Below are 24,241 nucleotides of genomic sequence, written 5' to 3'. Positions count from 1 at the left end.
AATTTTGAGATAATATCTTGAACAAATGGGGATAGGCACTTTTTAGGTGTGAAAAACTGCAGGAGGAGCACATGATAGGGTGGGCTCCACAGCCGTGCACCAGTGTGTTAGGAGAAGTGGCTGAAGCGTTGGAGCATGTCGGTTAGATATATGTTGGTTAAAAGTATTGGGTGGGAGGTTGACATAAGTTCTGCTTATTTTCCAGACATTTCCAAGTAGGTATGTATTTTGGCATGGGCGCATGCCCGGCATTTTACAGTCAATGGTTTATGACATGGCAAGTAGGCTGCATGGCATAGCAGTGATATGATGCAGTGAAGCAAACTTCCTATGATGAATCTCACATGAAATCAAGACCAATTGCAAGAAGTGAAAAAATAAGGGTGAGTTGAGCATGGTTGGGAAGCATGTTAAAACCTGAGATAGAACAACTTGAATCACAGATAAAAAAATCTGCATTATAAATGTACATACTTTGTTACCTAAATTCATATTGTATAGAGTAGATAAACCAACATGAACAAATTTTAACTGGTTAAGGGACATGGGTACAAGTTCACCTAGTAGTAAATTACCAAGGTACACTGTTGCACAGAAACATCGCTGACGTTTGACTGTCCACACAAATAAAACATTAAAAAAAGTGAAAGCCGTTTACAAATCCCTGTAACGCCGAATTGGAGCGCAGCTCTTGAGGAGGAGGAGTGAAGGGTACTGAGGGGAGGGTAGACCCCTCCTCCTTCTCCTCCTCCTCCCCTCATTCTTTAATATGCTCCGGGGGGGGGGGGGTCACGTGACCACGGGGGGGGTGTCACGTGACTTCGGGGAGGGGGGTCACGTGACCTCGGGGAGGCGTGACATGGGGTCACGTGACCTTGGGTGTCACATGGGGGTCACCTCAAGGTCACGTGACCCCCACGTGACCTCAAGGGGTCACGTGACCTGGGGGTCACGCGGGGGGTTACCTTGGGGTCACGTGACCTTGAGATGACCTTGGGAGGGGTCACGTGACTTTGGGGGTCACGTGACCTCGAGGGTCACGTGACCTTGGGGAGGAGACCACGTGACCTCGGGGGTCACGTGACCTCAGAGGGGTCACGTGACTTGGGGGTCACGTGACCTTCAAAGGGTCACGTGACCTTGAGATGACCTTGGGAGGGGTCGCGTGACCTCGAGGGGTCACGTGACCTTGGGATGACCTTAGTTACGCCGACGGCGACGCCGCTCAAGCCGGGAACGGGCCCCTAAGAGCTGCGCTCTAAAAAATCCCCAGCTCTTCACACTGCAGCCTTTAATCATCTGCTATTTGTTTTATGACTACAACCTATCCATTATAAGCACTATAGTTCTGCCCACTCACATAAAATGCATTTTTCATCGTATTTTTAACGACACCAAAGGCTTATCTGTGCTTCCAACAGAATTTAGCTAGGTAACCACCATAATGAACAAGTGTTCAAGGATAATACTGTCGAAGTAGCCCCAATACCCATATTGTGACAATCAGAGTATGACTAAGAGAGATGGTCAAAAAATCTAGTAGTGTCTGCACCAGTGAAGCCTGATAATTGCATAACAAAAAGAGGCACAAAGCAAAGGTGCTTTGACATAGAAGCATCGACCTATTAGCTCCTCTTTGTGTGAACAGTTATGCCATTTAGTGACCCTGCTATACACATTCAAGTATGGCCTCTGAGCCCATCCATCTTGCAGCTGGTGTGTGTAAATCGTCTAGTCCCTCACGGGATTAAAAGAACAAAGCGTTCTCTCAGTTTTCCCGTCATGTTCAGCGCAATCTTCCTGCCTTCCATGATGCTTTGGCACCTTTTCAGCCTTGAGCATGCAGGAGCAGTCAAAGCATGGCAATAATGGCAACAACCTCACGCTGGAAGCCGGCCAGTGGCAAGAAATGCCCTGTCAATGAACAATGATGAATGATGAAGTCAAGCTTTGCTAAGGCCCTTTGCCAGACTAGTGCCCCAGCAATGCATCTTCTACCCACAGTGGCCAGACTAGCTTTTGAAACGCAGCTGCTTGCAGACGTGTTTAGCCAGACGGGGGTGACTAACCTGAGTGCCTGATTGAGAACCCTTTCTTGTCCCTCAACATGGGGTTGAGTGTGGGCCAGTAGTGAAAGAGCATTTCCACCGCTGGGTGCCGTGCCTTGGCAGTGCCGTGGGCGATCACGCACAGCAAGTCCTGAGTGAGTACAGAACCACCGCTACAACCTGGCAGGATTTCACGTCGGCACTCACAAAACATTCTCGTGTGCATCATACTAGCCCAAGAGCTGGACGCTCAAACATTGTGTGACCTAAATTGGTGTGTAACCACTAAAAAAATATTTTTCCATTTCCGAAAAACTAGCTTCTCCACATAGCGAGAGTGCTTGCAGAGAAGACACACTTCTTTACTGAGGTCACATTCTGTAGTGTAAAGAGAGCCATTGACCAAACACATTGAGTTTTTATTGTATCTGGGACCCCATAGACAACCAAAAGTCCTTGCCTGTGGGACAGTACAACGGTTCCTTTTAGTGGCGTTGCATGGTAGACAGATGAAAACATCATAGTACGCAGACCAGAGGTATTCCTATTTAATTTTCTATACTGGTCCAAATTGTATAGAGAATTTTATACACAGTATCGTGATTCATATTTTATATCTAGATTGCTTCCTTGTAATTTCTTAGATTGATCAGCTATTGCATAAATAACGAGCAATTGCCTCACCTTCACAATGTCTCGTTTAAGGCTCATGAGGCACTCCAGTAACTGCGTCTGGTATGCTGTTGATGCAAAATAAAGGTTATGTCACTTAGTTGTTGCTATAATTAACTCATTAATTATTAATATCGGTTAGAAAGCTCAATGCGCTCACCCATGTTTTCTGTGTACTGAAAGACCATCATGATTACAGCAGATGTTGACATGTTGGCATAGTTGAGTGCATCAGCATCTACTGGATTTGCTACAAACCAAAAAGTTAAAGTAGCAGTTAAAACAGTTCTCAAAGAAGCCACCTGCTGCAATTTCCAAAAGTTCCCATTGACATATGGTGGTCTTTTTCAAGAGAAAGAAATGGTGATTTTTTTAATATACCTACATCTAGCATCATCCACAACACCACTTCGGAAATGTTCCGATATCAAAGAAGCCCCACACTACACCAAGCAATAGGGTCCCTTTCCTTTTTAATGTTCAGTTCAAAAGCTAATAACAAACTGTGTTAACGATGTTGCACAGACTGGAAGGAAAGATGGGAGTCTGCAACTTGTTGCAGTGCACCAATGCACAGTTCATCTATGTTGAAATAGTATGCTTTACCTGGAAGACCCTTTAATTGGGGTTACGGATGGTTGAAACAAGTAAAGCACTTAAAAAAACGCCTGCAGGTTATTATTTGAAATTTAGGTTCCTCAAAACCCCGTTTGGGTGACAGTGATCCACAGGACTGTCTTTATCATTGTGCACTGTTATAATGTTTCAAACCTTTTATTCTAAAAGCCATCATTCATTCATAAAATTTTTGCACGGCAAATGCACCGGTTAGAGATGTGTCCATTGGCCCTTTGTGGTGCCCTCACTTGCAAAAAGACTGCGGACTCAAGTGTGCAATTTACCGATCGGTCACTGGATAATCAGTCATAGAAACTCACAGATGGTGTAAGGTAGGAGATGGTTGCAGAGCATGTCTACAATGTCCTTGTGGAGAGAGTTCGGAAAGAGTGCCATCGACGACGCCACGATGTATGGCAGCGTGTCCATGTACTCGTGCTCCAGAAATGGAACCAGGCAGGCCAGGGTGTTGAGTATGGTGTGGCCCAGTGCTAGGGGTGAAGATGAACATTGGATGGTACACCTTGTGCTGCTGCTATGTTGTTTGTTCTTCCATGCGGCACAGATACCAATGAATGTCCACACGGCAAAGACAGAATGCAGGGACATCCTGGGACGTCTGCAGATTCTTGTGTGCAGCCAAGGCTTCAAGAAGAATCTTCTGGAAGCCTCAGAGTGGCAGACGACGTATTACTCGGAGACCTATATAGCCCGGCCGACAAGACACATGGTCTGACTGCTGTCTTTAGAGCATCAAGTGGACAATAGATGTCCTGGAAACGTCCAGGCTGGTCCAGGACGCTCAGCAAAATGTCGGCTGCCAATCTGAGGCTTCCAGGAGGTCCCATGTCAAGTTCTTCTGACTATGATCCTCTTTCATGTTTTGTCAGCTGCATACAAGCTAGTGATTAATTGTACCGTGCCATCAGTTTTTCAGATGAGATCTATGAGGAGCGCATGTTTGTCTGCTTATCTTCCATGGGTTGTGGTGATGTCAGAATGTTGAGTTCTGATTAGCTCTGATTGAATGATAGAGGGTAGACCTCGAAGCAAGCTGCCTTGAGGCCTACTCGCTATTTTTCAATCGGAACCAATCGGACCTCGGCGTTATGACGTCACCACAACCCATGCAAAAGAAGCAGACAAACTTGCACTCCATATTGGTTCCTTGTGGGCCACTCAGCTATTTTTTCTTCAAAAAACAATAAGACAGTGGGGATGCCAGTTGTCTTTGATTCGCTCTACTACTATAATTGTTCAGCCAAAGTGACTGCGTTGGGAACTGGTCTTTGATCCTCTCCATATGTACACAGTTATAATTATAAGAGGGCCAACAAAGTAAAAGGACATAACTGTTTTAGTACTGCTTATTTTAAATAGTTGCAGTTTATTTGCTACATAGCTGCTAAGGTTTTTAATAGAAACGGGTGATTAATTTCAACTGCACTTTAAACCTAAATTAACAGATGATGTAACCAATTGGAGGGCTATGAATCTCCAACCATCCTGTTTCCGAGGCCACATACCATGTGCCCCCGATTGGATGATGGGCACAGCGTCCACCAGCTGCACAATGGCATGGTAGAGGGCCTTGTAGTCGAGGCTCGGAAACAGCGTCGTCCTCGCATGGTCCTTCTCGTGGCAGCGGATCATGTCCAGGGGAATGCTCGGCACGTCCTTCAAAACACTGCAAAAAATATAGATTTCTTTTTTTTTTTTTTTTTTTTTTTATGCCAACGGCTGTTATTGGCAGTAAGAGGAATGTTTTGTGTGGGTCGTGGCTAGGAAATTTTTCTGCTAGATTCAGCGGGAAAATTTCTCCGTTAAGTTTTACACTGTGACACTATGTGACACCATATGATGTAATGTGACAACATGACATGACATTGTGATGACGAGGCAGGTGATACAGTTATGTCAGATGACGCCATGACATCATCTGACACCATGACACTACCGTAATATCCCGGAATATAGCCTATCCAAAATCGAAAGCAGATCAGGCGAATATAAAGAGTGGGCTGATTTTTCGGTGTGCGATGAAAGAAGTTGAAAAAATGCTAGTTTTAGATACTGTGGCCCATGAAACTTCTGATTGCAGGGGGGGGGACAATGAACCAAAAACGACTTTCCTTCCCAGTTGGTAATATTTAATTATCTCCTGTCGTGGCTAAGTAACACCATTTCTGACGAGGTCACCATTGGCCAGGGCCCTGGAATTATTAGAAATAAGCTATCTTCCTGTGTTTTTGAAAAAAAAAAAAGAAGCAAATTGGGCCGAAAACAGGAGAGGGTTATCTTTCAAAATATTGTGGTAAGTTACACTTCGACGTTGTATTACATCATGATTAGTGTGCAGTGTGATTGTATGGAGTCTGTGTGCAGCAACGTGCACAGTACCTCAGCTGTCGCTGCAGTTCATTCGCAGGACATGGCAAGGAACCGGGAATATTTCTTGCTTTTAATACGCATAGATTGTCAAGGTTGTCGACTGCCATTTCATTTTTTACCGCAGTTTCTAGGACCAGACTGTGGATTATGTACATCTGCGAGTACAACCTCTGGGCGTTGACGTCATGCTGCTGGTGTGGGTAGACCGTCTGATAGCCAAGCTTTGCTGCGGGCTAAGGCATGCCCACGGTTACCAGGCTGGTGCCCTCACAAAGCGTCTTTCACTCGAGGTGTCTAGCCCTTTAAGCGCGCAAGTGTGGCTGCCCAAGTGATTTCTTAAATGCCTCTTCATCACTTGTACACGCCCGTTTTACCCAACACGGCCCAATCGTACCATTGTCAGTGGCCGTTTGTGCATTCTAGCTTGTCACCAGACGTCCACAACTGTACTTTTCATTTTGGAGGTGTGACGACGAAGTTGATCGCCATGTTCTTGGGGAACTCACCTGAGCAGGGTCTGGGAGAAGTATTTCAGTGTGTTCGCCACGTCCACGCCAGATGGTAGAGGCGGGAGACCATGCAGGATTCGGGTGTGGTAGTCATGCAGGTTGCGAATCTTGGCCGTGACTGCGAGTCAAATACGGACATTCAAGACATGTTGAGTTTGCTCAGTTCTTTTATTGGTTCTGGTTGTATGTTCATTTCGCACGGAAAATGCTAACAACATAGATATACTACCGTAAAATACCGCAGAAGTACCCCCTTCAATCAAATGCCTACTGTTAACATTTCACAAACTTGGGAATTCTGCAAATTGTGCATCAAGTGCCCGATTTGACCAAACAGGCGTCCAAGTCTAGATTAACTCAGTTCTCGGTGAAGGTGGGCAGGGCACTCCCCCGGTATTTTACGGTAGTTACATGTACACGGCGTGAAACAACTGTGTTTATTCTAGTGAAAAAAGTATTTGAATTTGTTACGGAGATAAATATATCTGAAAAACACCCATTCTTATTGTTTTTTTGTTTGTTTTTGTTTTCGACATTAAAGCGAAAATTGGTTTTAGATTAGAGTATAGGTTATTGTTTTAAAGTTTGGTGTTCAAGCTTCACGAGAAATTGAACTCAAAGCTGTATTGTAAGCCGTCAAAAACTTCACAAATAAATCTATTAATGAAACAAAAAAGAAAAAGAATGTTTATTAAAAAAATTAGTAAAAAAAGGAAAAAAAAAAAGAAACGAGGCGCGTCAGTAATAAATCTAAATAAAAACACGTTTTTTTAATCAACGTTTTGACATCGCATTACGTCATGAATACTGCATCGATCAACGTGCCAATAAAACAAATGTATGCTTACAAAAAAAAACAAAAAAAAAAACATGCATACTCTTTTTTTTTTATTTAATGCTTAAACTATAAAATTTTATCGCGATTGGTAATGAAAAAAAGCAAAAACGGATAATTTATCCTCTAGATGATAATGTAAATCTGGGGGAGTAAAAAAAAAAAAAATACAGAGTGCCCCACAAAAAATTTACAAAGCTTTCTTCTGCAAAAAATGAACTGCGCATCCCCGAGCGCTCATTCTCCGCCCAAAGGTAGCACTAGAGGTCACAACCAGAGCCAAAGTTCCCGCACGAACAGATATCTTGTTAAAAATTTCAGTGATTTTCTGAAAATTTCAATTAGAAAATAGGACTATTTTTGCTCGTTTTCGGTTTCTGGTGCCACAGAGCATGTATTCGAGTGCTCCGTCAGTCGCCATTTTCCCACAAAATTTTTTTGAAGAAATCACTTATAACTTTTGAATAAAACATCGGCTCGTGCTGAAACCGTGGCAACTGGATCGGACCTCTAACGCTACCTTTGCTTGGCGATGCGTAGTTTATTTTTGCGGTGAAAAATACCCTGTAAATATTTTTGGTGGGGAGACACCCTGTATATTTCAAAACGACAGTCATATTTCTAGAAACTCAATTGTATAGAAAATTATTTCAAGGATCAATCGACGATCGAGCGTACTTACAGGCTGCTGCTCTGGTTCCCATGATTACCTATTCTAATTTCGGTTTTCTGGAAAAAAGCAACAAAGTTGTGCCACAATAAGTCGGAGGTACGCATATAATAATTTCCCGTGAATTGATTGTTCGACGACGATCCAAATCCCACGATTGTCCAAATTAACCCGAAGTTCTTGTAGCACGTTAACGAAACACGGCTAAAAGGAAATGAAACGAGCGAACACCATTTTTGATCCGATCGAAGAGGATCAATTTGATGCGGATGATCAAAGGAGAAAACGAAACTCATCCGCGAAGCAGACGATATTCGAAACGCGTGAAATCGGGACATCATTTCGAGCAGTCCGGCAAAGCATAACGGCCCGCAAACCGCGGGCGGCCTCCGATTTCATCCTCCATCCTCCATTATTCAACAAGCAGCCCTGCTCCACGAATCCGCCTCCATGAAGAGTTTTTTTTTTTTTTTCTCCTCCGTCGATATTGATACAAGGATGCAGCGTACTTACTTTCGTTTTTAGGAAGACGCGCTCGGCGTTTTCCTTCGGCGTGAAAAGAGTTCCCGCGGCGTTTATCTTGAGCGTGTCGTGCTAACCATCTCGAACCCCGTAAATTCGGGGGGCGAGCTTGAGCGAACGCTTATTTCACCGCGTTTTTCGGACTCGTCGGTTCGTTTGACGGCGTCGAGGGACGGACGGCGATTTCGCGAATGCGCGTGTTCCGCTGACCGCGGGCAGCGGCCAACCCGGCAACGGCGTTAGTTGAGTAGGGATGCGACAGATGGCGTAAGCTGTATTAAAACTTCAGCAAAACTTGGAACTCTCACCACAACGAAAGCGAAACTAGCGAAACGGCGGAAGTAATACAAAACGAAATCGAAACCATCGTTCGTCTGCATTAAAGTGGCAGTCAAGTCGGTAGCATTTCATCACGTAAGAGCACGAGTCAGGTGAAACAAAGTAACACAAAAAATATGTTTTCCCGGTTCTAGTGATGATGAGCTCGCGTCATAACCCTTCGATATGGATGAGCAAATTGGATGAGCATCGTACCGGCGTGCTAGTGCTTGGTGCACGTTAAAGTCCCCACCGTAGCAGTCGCGCTGTACGGGCTAAATGTTCAGTCTACAACTATGTCTACAAAGAAGACACGCCCTTGGGACTGATTAACTTCCCACTGCCTACATAATATCCCCAAACGTTTTTCTATATTTCTTTTCTCCATAACAGTTGGTTTAATTGGTCCAGAGATTATTATTATTATAAGCAAACGACAGGAAAGGAAAAAGATATTCGATAATTTGTTGCTGCGATTCGTAAACCGGTGGGTACACAATGTGTACAGTACTGTAATGTGAGTGCTAGAGCTGGTGAGTGCCACTACCACTGCCACGAACTGCAATTAAGTACTAAATCACCTGAACATGCCTGAACAAGAGTTCTGATTCGCTGTCTAGCGTTTTATAATAACTTCCATTGTTAATACTGCTGAGAACTAAACGTGAGCTTGTGTCGTCGAAAAATAAAAACATGATAATCCGTAGCGCGATTAAAAAATTACTGCATCGAAACGCACGTCAGCGTGTGAAAAAAGAAAAAAAAAAGCACAAGGACAGGAATATTTCTCAATACTATTTTATGGGCGAACGATCAAAAGTGAGCTCCAGTTTCAAAATCCCTGGTACGGCAACAGCAAGGCTACAACGGCTACAATGACGAGCGATTCGGAGGAGGAATAATGGCAGGTCACGTGACCCGACGTCACCGGAAGTGACGTCACAAATATAACGTCACGTGACAAAGAAATTTTGTTTTGCTTGTTTTTGTTTGTTTTGTTTTCTGTGACGTCACGGTTTTTAGCGAGGAAACTTTTTTTTTATTTTTACTTTGTTGACGTATTATTTTTTTTTTTATTTTGTTTATTTTCTTGCTTTTTGCAACCGCGGGACCGCGTTTCTGCGCTTCAGATTGCGTTTTTCCGACTCCTTTGTTTGATATCGTGTCGTATCGTCGTATTTATGTAGTTATTAGGAACGGCAAGGCCTACGTTGTTGCGTCCTTTACCTGAATATCGTGACCGAATCGAGTGTCGTCGATTTGAATCGTGTCGTGCGAACCATCGTCGAACAAAAGGTGAGTGATTTGCGTTTTCCCGTGATGTGATTTCGATGTGTTCGTTCCACGTGTCCGAGCTGCTTCTTCGTTTCAAATACATTTGGCGCCGCTGCCTATTGTTTGAGCCTGTGCTCACGATGAAAACACGCATCGCAGAAACCTGAAAGCCCGCCAAAAGAGCTCTAAAAACCGCATCCCAGACCTGCCGGCAGACTTCCGAGCTAAGCCTGATTAAACAAAAACGTTTGATCCGGCGGAATAATGTGTTTGATATTACATCCCATGTCAACAAGGAACTGCGCTGTCTGTCTTCGCCCCCAACAGGTTTTATTCTTCCGGGTTTTTCAAATCTTTACCAACCCGCGTCCGATCGTAATACCCCGATCACAACAAATAGTTGATCGTGCTCCGATGGCTCCAAACATCAGCCGGCAAGGAAGTTACGTTTTTCGCTTCTATATTTTGACCCAAGTAAGCTCATGTTCTCAAACTATGTCATTCTGTCACCACCTCCAGTTGCACATTCTGGCGCACTTGCAGCCTCGTGCACGCTTGCGAGGTTTCCTGCTATCGTACCCTGGATATCATGGATTTCTCGCCGTACGCGAGTGCTCACGGAGGCGTGCTATACACTCTGTATCATAAGTTGTGTGCAGCAGAGGCGCAGGCCCGAGCACATGACAGTAAAAAGCGCCTTTTTTGCACGAGTACCCGCGCAAAAGGACATTCTGCAGAGCTGTGCCCTCGCACCCGTGCCTTTGCTGCACACAACTTACGAGGCAGTATAATAACCGAGCCGTTTTTGTTTCTTTTGCACATTACTGTGAAAGAAGTGTCATTGCTGTTTTCTTCTCAAAGAAAACTCAGAGACGTTAGACAAAAGCAAACAGATAGGAGACTGCACATTCATATGTTTTTCCCCCTTGTGCTACAGGTGATGGCTGGTCGTGGTTCATCAGCGTTTGTTTTGAAACTGATGGGTACCACAAGGCATGAAGGAGGTGACTTGCAGCAGCAAGGCACTGCAAGCCTTCGCAGCAACTGGCTAGCCAGTGCTGCTCTGTTCTGAATTGCACTGCGTGTCATGCGGAGGTTTTGTGCAAGCTCTCTGGGCGGCGACGCTAGCCACGGTAAGTGCATTCTATGCAGCTTCCTTTTAGGGATATATGTGGCTCGCAGGCCATGTCGTGCCAGCGAAATATGTGCCACCCGAGTGACAGCAGTGCTAGTGGCAAGGCTGCGCTGACAGTAATCAACACTGCACTGTGTTTTCATTCAATAACTAGTGACAAGGAACCAAATACTCCCGAGAGAGTCTCGGTTGTGCTTTGATAAACTCCAGCTCGCTTATGAACAGGTGGATGGCACAGATGGCTTTTCCTGGTGGACTTGGTGTCCGTGTTAACATTGCAACCAGACTTTCTTTCAGTTTGTGGCGTTTTTTCGTTGCGGGTGACCAGCATTGCAGTAGAAAAAGATGCAAAATAGTATAATGTTTGCATTCGTTACCTAAATTAATGGCAAGAACAACTGACATACATTTCCACCGACTGCATTTCTCGGAGGAATAGCCTGGACTAAAAAGCTCGCTACACTATGTCGTTCCCTCTTCGCCTGTACAACTCTGCGTCTTCCCTCGATCGTCTTATGTGGCTGCTTCTGTGTCTGCCTAGGCACTCGGTTGAAATGGGGAAAGCTGTCTGCGTTGCACATAACCGCCATTAGAGCCAGCGTGGGCGTAGCTGGGGTAGCCCCCACTATGGCTTCTCCAGCTCGACACAAGTAACATTCCTACCGCTGTTGTGTTAGCAGAAAACAGACCTGCTTAAAACGTACAGTGCACATAGCACACAATGGAGAGGTTGCTTGCCAATCATTTTCTTGGAAGTGTGAGTTGAGCCCTTTCGAGGCAGTTTGCTTCCGCACCGTGCACTATAATCCGCCCGAGAAGAGAAAACAAGATGAATAACCAGTAGGATTTCTTTGTTCCAAGGCTTCTTGACGCAGAAAAAGACTAGGGAGCCAGTATTGTTGCTTTTTTGCTACCCCGTGCGAGACTCAAACCCGACATGCAAGGAAGTGGAAAGGCCTCTTCCTTTCTGCTTTCTTGTGCCTTGGGTTTTAGCTGTGTTCAGAATTCACAGCTCGCCTGCATGCCTACTCTTTTGTTCACTGTGTTACTGAAGTTTTCTGTCGTTGCTGTCCCAGATTGGCTTCGTGGATGCACAGAAATACTCAAGGCGCTTGACGTCTGTGGCTCATCTGTATTGTTTTTCCCGGTACCACGGCATGAAGGAGCTGGCCTCCCTCCCTTCCATCAGCTGCGAGATACTACAAGCACTGGGCTACAGCTGCAGCTAGCCCATGGGTACCGTTCTGCGTCCTGTACTGCATCTAGTTCGAAAGGCCATGTGAAAGGCAGGTGTGGTCTTTATGGGCTCTGTCACTATGTGCATTTTCTGCAGCTTTTTCGGGGCAACTTCATATTAAGATTCAATACGGACTCGAGTGAGAGGGGGACATTCTGAGAAAGCCAGCCTCTTTGTTAAACCATTGGGACTGGTATTATATCTACAGAGTTTATTTACACCTTTTGTTATGTACTTTTTTATTTATTTTTATTTTACTAGTTACTTATACTTCAATCTGACACGACAGCCACCAAAAATGGGGAAAGGACAAAAGTGTTGACATATTGGCCTTTTTGTTTTCTGGCAGTTTGTTTGAAGAGCCAATGTTGGGGGCCGTCATTCGTGTTATTTTTCCCACACGCACGTCCAGCCTATGTTTACGTAAAGCCCCAATTGCCCCTTAGCAACAAAAATAATTTATGCGACAGACTAGGCGGCAGCATTGTGGACGAAAACAGGCCAGATTATATCTGCCATGTTTAAAAACTACATTCGGTGACAGGTTATGAATTCAGTGGCAAGAATGCACACCGCCTGCCAATCACTGCTGTCAGTTGTCGTGACGTCACGTCCTGCTAAGAAACTAGTATATATTTTTTTTAAATGGCAGGTTTTGGTTGCTGATGCCTCGTAGCACGTCAGCACTCTAAGCAATTCTTCTGCTCTTGGCCTCTCCGGTTTTACTTTGCAAAGTCATGACGGCGTCTGCTTTTGTTTGCGGTATTTCCCGTGTGTCGACGTGAGAAGGCAGCGATTGTATCGCCAAGGAAGTAGCGATCAATCTGCGCATTTATTCCAGCGGCACAGCGTTTACAAACCGGACTTTGCCCTTCACCGAGGGGAAAGTCTACCGACTGGCCCTACAGTTGGCGAGCATTGTGCAGCCGTGAGCGCGTAACTTGTCCGAATGCTTTCGTCTGTATACATTGACAAAATGACTCCCTGAAATGCGAAGTACCATACAGTACCATGCCGTACAGCAAACCATCGATCACTTGCTGCAGCAACTTTGCGTTTTAAGTCGTAATAATAAAGTGATTTTTAGGCTAAAATCATTTTTTCATACTGCTCAATTATTCGGAATTCTGCACGATCCCCATCGGGTCTGCAATATCGGTCGGTGGCTGTATAACCTTTAAACACAATGGTTACACACCACAGGTACCGGGGACCATGACATCAGTGAGCTGGCTTTCACCTTGTCCAAGGCAGCAGCGGAACACTACGGGCGGGACCCTGGATCACTGCACCATGGATGCCGTCCTGTACCCTGCACGGCACTGCGTGTGGCTTAAGTGGCCAAGCAGAGGGTCATTGCATGACTTTTATGAGGCGCCGCTAGCCATTGTAAGTACATTTTGGACACTCATGTCTGGTGATGTACTTTTGTGCTCTACCGCAGAGCACATTTGGTGGCGGTTCAGTCTTGCCAATTACACCATTTTGAAACGGAACACATTTAGTGGTGGCTCGGTTTAGGTTTCCTGGCTCGGTGATCTTGCAACAGTGTCTAGACTTGGCGTAAACCTTTTTGTACTTCATTGTCAAGGCTAGTGTAATTTCTGCAATGCCGTTGAAGCCACTTCTGCACGCAAACAAGATAAAAGTCGAAGCCACATGCTTGTGCACAGTGTATGACTACATGTATGCATGGGCACTCGTGCCCATGCGTACCCACTCGCAACATGGAGCATGTTTGTTTCGGCCGACACTCCACGCGTTCATTTCGGCGTCGCCACTCCACACGTCTATGCACTCGCTGCACCTTGAGAATCAAGTGTGCACCAGAATGCACTCCCGTCATGCATCACTCGGGAGAGGAACAAGAGCAGACGACTGGGGTTTTTCCGCCATAAAGAACGAGAACCGAAAAAAAGGGGATTTTCTGCTAAGAAACTGCGTCCCACGGGCAGCAAAATCGGACGCGAGCTGGGCTATTTATTCTGTGAAGCAAGCAATCGACAACCTGTGCTTCATTTTCAATTTTTCTTTCAGCTTGTTGCCACACAGACATTGAAATACATCAATGGGATAAAGTAAGGTTCAGAACCAACATCAGCTACCGTGAGATCTCTCACCATCCTTGCGGGGTTGAAAAATTGGGACAAACCTCGCCCGCCCTCCTGTCCATCATCACCTGACCCCATTCTGCATATGTGGGTATGTGCAAGGGAGCGTGATCATGTGGCTGAAGATACAAGTGTGACCGGCCCAACGAGCACATAGTTTCCACAGCACTGTCGGCTTAGGGGTGCACGGAAGATACTGTATAAACTGGAATATAGGTCGACCCCTTAATTTACAAGTTGCAAGATGCAAAAGAAGTTTTTATGGCAAGAAAACGCAACCTTACCTTGGTGACAAAATTGTCCAAGTATATGAAAGGACGAGAAAACACGGCAGATTTATTTAATTGTTTTGCACTCAATAAAACAGGAAGTATGCGAGTGTTACTACTCAGATTCCTCAGAGCCTTCTTCCGACGACGAGTTCACTAACACAATTTAAAGGGACGATGCCGTCCCTTTGAATTGCGCCCTCGAAAGCTCGGAGGCACGAGCAACCTCAACGCCTTTTATATGGATGCTCTCCGACATCACAGGTATCGATCTGGCGCACAGATCCCGAATAAAGTTTGCCGCCTTTGTTTCCAATTCGGGGTACACTGCAGTCCTTCCACGAAATTAAGTTTTCCTCGCCTTGCTGCACGCCGCCGGTTTTTGTCTCTGGTTTTGCCAGTAGCATATGCTTTTCTCCGATACACTGAACTCTCGCTGCGCTGCAAGATTCCGGTGGATCTCTGCATAGGCGATTGCCTTGTTCTAAAAGGCTACTGTGAACTGTCTTCTACTTCCGCTCATTATTGCTGCGGTAGATGTAACAAACCAAGGAGCACAAGTAAAAGTTAATCGTGACCATCGTGACAAGTGGACGAGTGCTAGGCCATTGCAATATAAAACAAAATGGCGTCTTCAGGCACTGAGTGTTGCGAGATTATTTTTGTTTTTCCGCTAATGACCGTCATATAAGACGAGGGTCGACTTTTTCAGGTCCAATTTCAAGAATAAATTCGACTTATATTCCGGTTTATATGCTAGTTGTGCATAGTACTGTGGAAGCCACAGGCTGGGGAGGGGGGGATTAGCAACTTTTGTCTGAATGTTGAGCGACGAGCATCAAGGGCCAATTTCCTAGGGGAGAATGGTGACGTGCGAGTACAAAAATGAGGATCCAAGCGCCATGAGCAAGAGGGGAGTTCCTCCTTTTCCTCCTCTTGAACTGCTAGAGGTATACTTATGCCCCTGTACCTTTGGTAACACTGCGCAATTTGTAAGTTGAGGAAAGCTAAGAAGGAAGTTGAAGAATCGATTCATGACCCCTTTAACATTTACCTACACTAGTTACCTTGCACCATTATATTTTGTTTGAGAAAGCTCTCATCCTCACCCCTCCCATAAGGGATAAAATCAGAAGTGTATACAACGATCGGAATCTAAAGTGCCACGAAACCTATTGCTGGACATTCTTACGGGTTAGTGATCAATTTTTGTATGAATGAGGCCTTACCAGTGCCTTTGCCTCAATAGTGTGGTAAAAGGGCAATTTTCTTGTTTGTGCGCACAAATTTGTTTTGAAACATAACTTGCTGGACTACCAATGCATGTTTCAAGATCTCTGTTGTGGTGAATGTTTTGCTGCCTGTTATATTCTTCAATAGCCAGTATCGTTTAAGTTCTAGAACTCTATACAGTAAACTCCCACTTGAGCAAACTTCTAGGGACTCAAAGAAATAGTTCCCTTAACTAGGAGTCCACTAAACTGAATATATTCACTGGATTATGGAACAGCATAGGGCACAGCATACATTGAGTCAAAAGGGTGAAATGCAATTTATGGAGTCATGTACATTGATATATACAAAGTGTATTGCAGTTACGCTGCTGCCTTTCTCATTTTGAAAATAATCAATAATTTTCATTTGCACCGGCGCTCTGAAAGCGCATGAAGTAACAAAGTTGCCCAGAGAGTATCTTTTTTTTTTTTTTGCATATCCTCTGGCACAGCTAGTTGCTGTGAGGAAGTCGTACCGCAACGGCACTGTCCACTGGCTTGAAATATTCAGTGCAGAGCCGTTCCCTGTTGGGATTGAACGCAGTTTCTCTTTCAAGCTTCGACTTTTGCTTCACTAACGTTGACAACGTCGACGGTAGCATCCGATAGTCCTTCGCAACATTCACTTGCCTTTGACCGTTGCCCAGACGCTGAAAGTATTTCAATTTGTCTGAGAGACAACCGCTTCCATTTCGTTATACTTATTACGTAAGTGGGCGCACAAACTGCCGTTGTTACCCAAAACTAAGATGGCCGAAAGGAACCAATAATAAAGAAAAGAAAATATGCACCGCATGGTTCGTTTTTGTCTATCGCATCGCTGCTGCAAAGGCGGCGGCGGCCATCAGCTACGCCAGCACTGCAGAGCACAAAACTTTGTTGAACTGATCACAACAGTAATCCTGGGTCCACCGATCAAGTTCGTTGAACTGAAATATTCGCTATTCCGAAATTCGTTTTTCGTAGAGCAAACATTTTTGCATAGAATGCAAAGGAAAACCACCATAGATTTTTGAAAGTTTGTTATTCTGAAATACTTGTTAAACCAACATTTGCTCAAGTGCGAGTTTATTGCACCCGACTACTGTGCGTTGCCCTACATGTTCGGGTAAGGTACTGTTTCTGTTTACCTAATAGGCACTTTCGTTCTCTGCATATACACCATAGGTTTCAAACCACCCTGAATCGTGGATCAAGCCTTGCAAGATGGAAGTTCTCTTTAGGCCCAGCGCCTCTTGATGGATCAAGTCTTGTACCCCATTCCCTCGTGTCTTTCATATAAGTAAATTGTTGGTATTTCTTTTATGACAGTGCACGTTACCTGCGGACCACGTTTTACAGTCGAAACGCAGTGTACCGAAACTTTTTATATAGACCCCTTTCTTTGCAAGCGCCACCAGGCGGTGCTTCAGTTTGTTTGATGTCTCAGCAAACTTCTGATTCATAACAAGAATGAACAAAACCCACTTTGACACTGCTGCCTAAAATGTCGATAAAACGTGTAACCACCAATTCTCCAGGTGAGCGCCAAAAGAATGAAGAAACGGCAGATATGTTAAAATGTCAAATATTTTGTACACCAACTTGCCTCCTCCAAGACATTAAATTGTACAGGCAAATGCCCTCATTAAATCTCCAACTTTGATGTATGTTGGAGATTATGCTTTCTAGCACTGGTGACATGAACAAGCTCAACAGGCTTGCAAAGACTGAGCGACCGGAAGTCACTTGGGACACAAGCGGCAGTTCATGTTTGTAAACAGCAAAAGGGTCTAGATAAACGGCTGTACGTTGCCGTTGCCACGGCAGCTTACGCAACCGCAATTTTTACCGAGACGCATGCGGGGAGCTATGTACTTCACATTGTTTGTGCATGGCTTGTCATCTATCTTGTGGTTTTGACACTTGTGGTTTTCTTGTTGAAAACTACAAGTGTCAAAACTATGCGATAGAAGACAAGGTGCGCCGCACAATGCTTTTCTGTCCACTACTGTTCTGTTAACAGACGGAAAAAAAACCTGACCAACGGAGTCATATACAGCTTCACTGTAAAATTGCAGTAAAATGCGACGAAAAAACGAATAGAACGCGAAGGGGAGAAACGAGTGACAATTTGAAGCCACCTAATGACCGCTGTGTCACGTGATTTCAAGATCGCAGCACCCATGCGACGGAGGGCGAAAAGGTCTATAGAATTTTAGAAATAAATTGAAGGGATAACATAAAGCCATTTGCAGGGGGGACTGCCTAGCTCGAGCCCTAGCTACTGTTGCATTGGTAGGAATTTGGCATTAGGAAGATGATGTGGCTGTAGCTGGCTTCAGTTGCTGCATTGGCATATGCATCTATTGACATTTGGTGACCATAGCATGCAGAATTTATTGTACAGGAGGAGAGACAGTTGTGACGAGATCAGGAGCATGATTGTACTTGTTTGCAGTGCTTTTCAATGTGGCTGCAGGACATGAAAAGGACTGAATGTGTATGGCCAATATTTTCCAGCACCTAATATTTTGACAAGCCTTGCATGAAAGGAGTTTCTTACAGCAGAGCTGTTAAGGGCTGGTTTCCCCAGAATCATGTCCGGTACCAAACAAATGTCAACACCTGTGGTCGACACAACACTGTTTGCCGCCGTCGCTTATAGATCGCGGCAGGCAGCCTTTCCAGCCTTGGCAACCAGAGAACTGGTTGCTGCCATCGCTGATAGATGGCGGCAACATTTCTTGGGAGGAAGAAGAGCGGGAACGGAACGAGCAGCGATGTGCGCAGCAGCGCGAATGGTTCTGCTATTACCTAAAGTTCCACTGCGTCAAGCGCTTCAGATTCCTTTACGAAAGAAGAGCAGATCGCTCGCCTGAAAAGCCACCACCGAAAACAGAAGCTACAGCTCCGCTGCTCTTCCTTCTTCACCAAAGTGGAAAGGCTAAACATTTTCTTTTTTTTCTTTTTCTTTTTATCTGGAACATGGTGCTGAAGTTTCAAACTGCCTCTGATGTTGCGAGCAAAAAAAGATGCCACCAGAACATCTCGGTGCTAATAATCGCCGACAAGGTGGGAAACGCAGGGCATCTCTTAATGCCCGGCCTCCAGCAAGCACTTGTTGCCTTTTCTCATGCTTTGTCTGCGCATGCATTGTTGAGGCTTGCAAGACGCCAAAGCATTGCCAAATGTAGGAGGCTCCTCCCTGCAATTCTTGTTGTCCTACATTTGATCCTCAAGGCACACCCCAGGTTGGTAGAAAAACATGCGATAGTCTATTCAACACCTGTACATGATTCGGGCAATATGCTAGATATAGTCCCTAACGGAATGAGAACGTACAGGCGTGTCTTGCAAATGCTCGGGCTCAAAGCATTGCCGAAGGTAGGAAAATCGTGCTAAAGTGAGGGCAACTGAAGCTTCACCCTGCCGTCCTCATCTTGCAAGTTGCTAGTTATTAATCCATTTTAAATGTGGCAATGCTACACCATACAATAACGGTTTTTACAAAAGTAATTTGTGGTTCATCTTATCAAAAGCTCGTTATAAATCAAAATGAATAATATTAACTTGCTTCCAAGAGAGAACAAATGGCACTGTGTATTCAAGCTTACAAAATCCAATTTTTACTGAGCAACTTTCTAAAAAAAATTGCGTTCAATGGTGCTCTGTTCAAAACTGGAGTAAAAAGACCCATGTCTGTGTATAACTATCTCAAACACTTTCAAACGAACATACAGAAAGGAAATGGGGCAGTGATTGTCTACCCTAGACATGTCACCCACCTCCTACACACCAACTCATGTTTAAAAACAAACCAGAGTGCCCCTAACGGACGCCGCGCGGTGGTTGGTAGGCAAGAAGCTCGCCGTCGCCCATAATCAAACCATTGAATTGCGTTGCTGTCGGCGTCGGTGTGAGACCCCGTGCTCTTTTTCCATTGGAATTGTTTATTCTACGTCCTCCTAACGATGTCGACTACTTGAGCGGCTTCAGCAAAATTAATGAGGCTCGTTGCACCGCAAAACTGCATAAATAATGCGACGTGCGGCGATTCATTTCACGTGGACGCCGCAGAATGAGCGCAAAAGCCCGACTCCCACGATGAGTCATCTCGCTGTTTTCAGTCGCGACGTCGCTCGGGCTGTAAAAGCGTGGACCGTAGCTGAGATGGTGGACGTCAATATTGAAAACGGCAAGTAGAATCGGGCATTACAAGTCGGTGACGGCCGCTGGTAGCAATGATCAATATCTTGTATCTACTTACACTTGGCCTACTTACCCCAACCAACCCTCAAAAGTGTTTTGAGGCCTGCACTTACTTCTTATCACAATTACCAGGTCAAAACTTGGTTTACGGGCAGCTGTCGTTTGAAAGAGCCGACGACAGTTCGAACGGATGCGCAATGGAGTGCTGGCAAGAAGCACCGCGTCCCGCGTCAACAAACCATTGGAATGTCGCGTCAGCTTCTGTGTGAGTTTGCATACTCTTTTTCGTGTTGGAATTGTCAATTCTACGTCCTCATAACAATGCCTTACCACTTTAATCGCCTGAGCGAAATTATCAAGGTTTGTTACGACGCTGAACTTTGCGTAAATAATTTGACGTGCAGAGATTCATTCGCATGAACGCCGTAGAATGGACGCCGAAACCATGATGAGATTCTTCTAGCTATTTTTGGTCGCAACGTTCGTGCTGCAAACGTGTAAAAGGTAGCGGCGATGATCGACGTCAATACTGAAAATAGGAAGCTGGAACACAGCGAGCGTAACAAGTCGGCGATGGCCACTGGTACCAATGATCAACATCTTTTATCTACTGTTTTCACCGAGCCAACTTAAATCTTTTGAGGCTTGCAATTACTTCTTATTACAATCACCGGGTCAAAGTTTGGTCTGCGGGCCGCTTTTGTTTGAACGAGCAGACGACAAAAAAGTGAAAGCCGTTTACAACTAACTCCCTGTAACGCCGAATTAGAGCGCAGCTCTTGAGGAGGAGGGAAGGGTACTGGGGGCGGGGGGGGGGGGGGGGGGGGGGGGGGGTGATGAAGACGATGCCGGTGACGTCATCAGTGATGATGGCGTCATCGCATCGTCATCAGCGATGACGACGATGCGGATGCCGGTGACGTCATTGGGGGGGTCACGTGACCCTGGGGGAGGGGTCATGTGACCTTAGAATGACCTTGGGGTGACCTTGGTTACGCCGACGCCGCTCAAGCCGGGAACGGGCCCCTAAGAGCTGCGCTCTAAAAGCAGACAAGTTTGAACGATCAGGCGGCCGTGTCAATTTGAAGACTCGCTGAACCCCCGGGTGGTCCGGACAACTTGGCGGTTTTCTCTCGTTCATGTTGGAACACAACTACATCTGTCGAGCACAAAGTGTTGCCAGCATAAGCAATCGTAGTTCGACAGCGTCTGGTTAGCCCTTGTCACGAATACTATCCACGTTTTTGGACGAATGGAGGGGCAGAAACACATGAAAACTGATCTTCAAACCTTTCCAGAGTCTCTTGGTACAGTTCCGTCGCAGCATTTTGACGAGAAGGCAGGTTTTTTGTTTGGTTTCTCCCAAAAGAACGCAGGAATGCATGTCTCGCACCGCGACTTCTGCCCACCACCCCAGACCGGAAGTGTGCCCGACGCGCCACCACCGTGGCGTGACGTAGGAGAGCTGAGTTCATGTATACCGGTACTACAGTAGACTTTCTCCACAACGATGGAAGAGCATGATTCCTTAGGTGATATGCATGCTTCAATAATGGGGCAAACAAATCAGTGCTGCCCTTAACAATAAAACAAGATATAAAATCTGCACCCAAGAACAGCCTCGCTTTAATTTCTTTATTGCTTTTAACATTTCGGTGTCAACTTCCTTGATTGCTGAAATGTTCCTCAATATTACTGAAAAAAAGATGTGCTTGCATTGATGAAAGTGTGAATGTTGTGAACACATTCCTCAGCAAACAGCAGATCTCCAACAATATCTGGACCTGCTTGGCAATGGTAGCAATGTGTGTACAAATGTTCTTAGATCTAGGTCAGTTCACACACTTGGAAAATGCCCGACACCCTTTTGCGGCACATCCGCTCAATGGCATCTGCTACACTATCAGCTCGTCCTATGGACAGATCCGGTAGAACGTTGAATGCACATTACCTGCGGAGGAAAGTGGTTTTATTGTGGTTCTTATAGTAAACATAAGGTCTGCACAATACTTAACGCAAAAAGAGCATTCAAAAAATGTGTTTTTGCTGACCGTGGAGGCATTGACGCTGTGGTGCTAAGAACATTATCCACCCTTACCTGCTTGCATGCCGGCAACAGAAAACTGTTTTTGAATGCTGCTTTTCCGTGGAGCTTGTCAACTGATAGATCCAAGAACGTTGGCATGTATGGCCCAAGGGGAGGCATCTATTTTCCAAAGCACCGGTTTAGAAACCCCCATTTTATTGAATCCTTTCAAAAAGACGCCCAGTTTAGAGAAAACGGCAACGAACCTCCTTTCAGCAAATTTATTTTTAAGAAAACAATTCACCGAACTCGACTGCTTGCTCCAGCATTCGCTTGTTCTGTCTTCGCTGGCGGTGAAGCTGAGCCAGTCAGCGAGTCGCTCGCTTGGGCGGCCAGCATATTCAGAGTATGATGTACACGTTTTCGTGCATGTCACTACCCTGCTGTTTTCGAAAATAGTACTTTTACGTTCTGTTTGTTTCACAACTTAAATCATGCCTCAGTGAATCATGTGCTAGCCTTTAGGTGCTTCCAGATTTGCTTATCTTAATTCAATCGAAGGGATTCACTAAACTGCGACCCTTTTTCAATAAATGCTGCTGTAAACTGAGCTTCGATAAAATGTGCCAGTCCTCGAAAACACGCTTCTATGATATGGTGTTCGGTCAACTGCCATAGACCCCTGCACGAGTGCAACTGAACAGCAGTTGTAGGTACAGCACATTCTATTAGCATAAAATAAAGGCACACAGTCAAACAAAGCACCTCAGTGATGCCTAGGAGATCAGCGAACATAGAAATATTTTACACTGAGTACTATTCAGTTTCATATCTCTTAACATTACCGTCCCGCTTCGGCTAGTCCCTAGATTGTTGACAGCTGCCCCGGCGAGGATGCTTTCCGGACATTCGAAAATAAAACATCTCAGCACAGGTGCTATCCAACGTTTAACCACGTGTTCTTTACGAACATAACTCGGCTTCCAAACGATATTATAGAACGCCGTAAGTTAATATTTTCAAAACAGTAAAAGCGTATCGTAATTGCGCAGCATAAAAAGAACAGTGCAGGTAGAGCGGATCCGTATCACATGAGCGAATTGCATTTTAGCGAACAGCGACATTGGTCACTTCCTACGTATCCGGATTCATACATAACCAGACTGTCGTTAGCAAAATTGTAGGTACTGAAAACAGGGAAATGAACGAGTGTGTGATGGGTTGGTAAGGGAAAGAAACGTGGACAAAAGACGACGACCCACCGAGCTAATGCTCTGTACGAATCTAAACCTCAAATACTACTTTCAGTACAAATACAAGATACCCACAATATTACGCGATAAATAGCCACCAAAATTAACGTACCAATTGGGCAGTGCTGTTCGTAAATCACGTAAATCGCCGCAATCACAGAACGTTCACGAAAGACGAAACGGAACGGCCATCTTGAAAAAATAAAAACAGTGATGGTGATAGCGATGTGTATTCTGTAAAAACTCTGAGGACAAATGCACTCAATGTTTTTTTTTTCCTGATTTTTCTTCAGATTTATGTATGGCAATTGCAAAAACTTTGGAAAACTTACTTCCCCTAGCAAGACCTCGTTAAAATAATGGTAAATAATGGTAATAGACGTTTTGAAATACACTTGGCAATGTCCACGTGGAGCGAGTTTTTCTTTTGCATGGGTTGTGGCGATGCAAGAATGCCACTCAAAGCAGCTAAACCTGTGATTAAGAATAGTGGATGGACCTTTAAGCAGCTAGCATCGTTTACCCACCATCTTTCCATCAGAGCTCCGCATTTCGACGTAACCACAAGCAGACGAACCTGCGCTCCACATGAACCTTTTCTCAGTAATTAATTGCAAAAAAAACACAGACTTGGGAACTTTTCTTGCTAAAAGCCTTTCCTTAAAAGTGTGAATGGTCAAAAGCCAATGCTACGAAAGGCTGAAATACTTCGGACATAGCATGTTAAGGTGGCAAGAAAAATTAAACGGAGATATCCATCTTCTTTCCATCAAACTTTTCGGAGCTTCATCTTTTTAATAATTACCTCCTCACATGTTTCACAGTAATCTGTGGCATGGATTTACCACACTCCTTTTGTGAAGTGTAGCAAGAGGTATACACCGTCA

The 24,241-nt window shown here is 45.0% G+C and overlaps 2 protein-coding genes across 9 annotated transcripts in view; one reads left to right on the top strand and one right to left on the bottom strand.

Moving 5' to 3' along the window:
- Positions 1-8,335, bottom strand: part of LOC120844611 (protein unc-79 homolog) — a 92,252-nt gene extending 83,917 nt beyond the window's left edge. The window contains exons 1-8 of the mRNA XM_040216470.3: positions 8,257-8,335; positions 7,756-7,802; positions 6,236-6,356; positions 4,865-5,025; positions 3,659-3,829; positions 2,881-2,970; positions 2,733-2,788; positions 2,070-2,199 (exon numbers count right to left, since the gene is read on the bottom strand). Of these exons, the coding sequence (XP_040072404.2) occupies positions 2,070-2,199; positions 2,733-2,788; positions 2,881-2,970; positions 3,659-3,829; positions 4,865-5,025; positions 6,236-6,356; positions 7,756-7,777 (751 nt within the window). The 5' untranslated portion in view covers positions 7,778-7,802; positions 8,257-8,335. The remainder of the gene's footprint in view (positions 1-2,069; positions 2,200-2,732; positions 2,789-2,880; positions 2,971-3,658; positions 3,830-4,864; positions 5,026-6,235; positions 6,357-7,755; positions 7,803-8,256) is intronic.
- Positions 8,336-9,646: 1,311 nt separating this feature from the next.
- Positions 9,647-17,189, top strand: LOC120844609. 8 transcript variants are annotated; one of them, XM_042288145.1, is made up of 6 exons: positions 9,647-9,879; positions 10,796-10,991; positions 12,070-12,283; positions 13,072-13,141; positions 13,434-13,619; positions 17,052-17,189. In XM_042288145.1, the coding sequence occupies exons 2-6, from the start codon at positions 10,946-10,948 to the stop codon at positions 17,121-17,123; spliced, it is 588 nt and encodes a 195-aa protein (XP_042144079.1). In that variant the 5' UTR covers positions 9,647-9,879; positions 10,796-10,945; the 3' UTR covers positions 17,124-17,189. The 8 variants fall into 8 exon arrangements, 6 of the variants coding, with proteins under 6 accessions (XP_042144079.1, XP_042144082.1, XP_042144080.1 ...); XM_042288148.1 differs by lacking the exon at positions 9,647-9,879 and adding an exon at positions 9,890-10,185; XM_042288146.1 differs by lacking the exon at positions 9,647-9,879 and adding an exon at positions 9,890-10,300.
- The last annotated feature ends 7,052 nt before the right edge of the window (positions 17,190-24,241 follow it).

Source organism: Ixodes scapularis, unplaced genomic scaffold, assembly GCF_016920785.2.
Source record: "Ixodes scapularis isolate PalLabHiFi unplaced genomic scaffold, ASM1692078v2 PGA_scaffold10__122_contigs__length_95168666, whole genome shotgun sequence".
Taxonomy (NCBI): domain Eukaryota; kingdom Metazoa; phylum Arthropoda; class Arachnida; order Ixodida; family Ixodidae; genus Ixodes; species Ixodes scapularis.
This window is presented reverse-complemented; position numbering and strand designations above follow the sequence as displayed.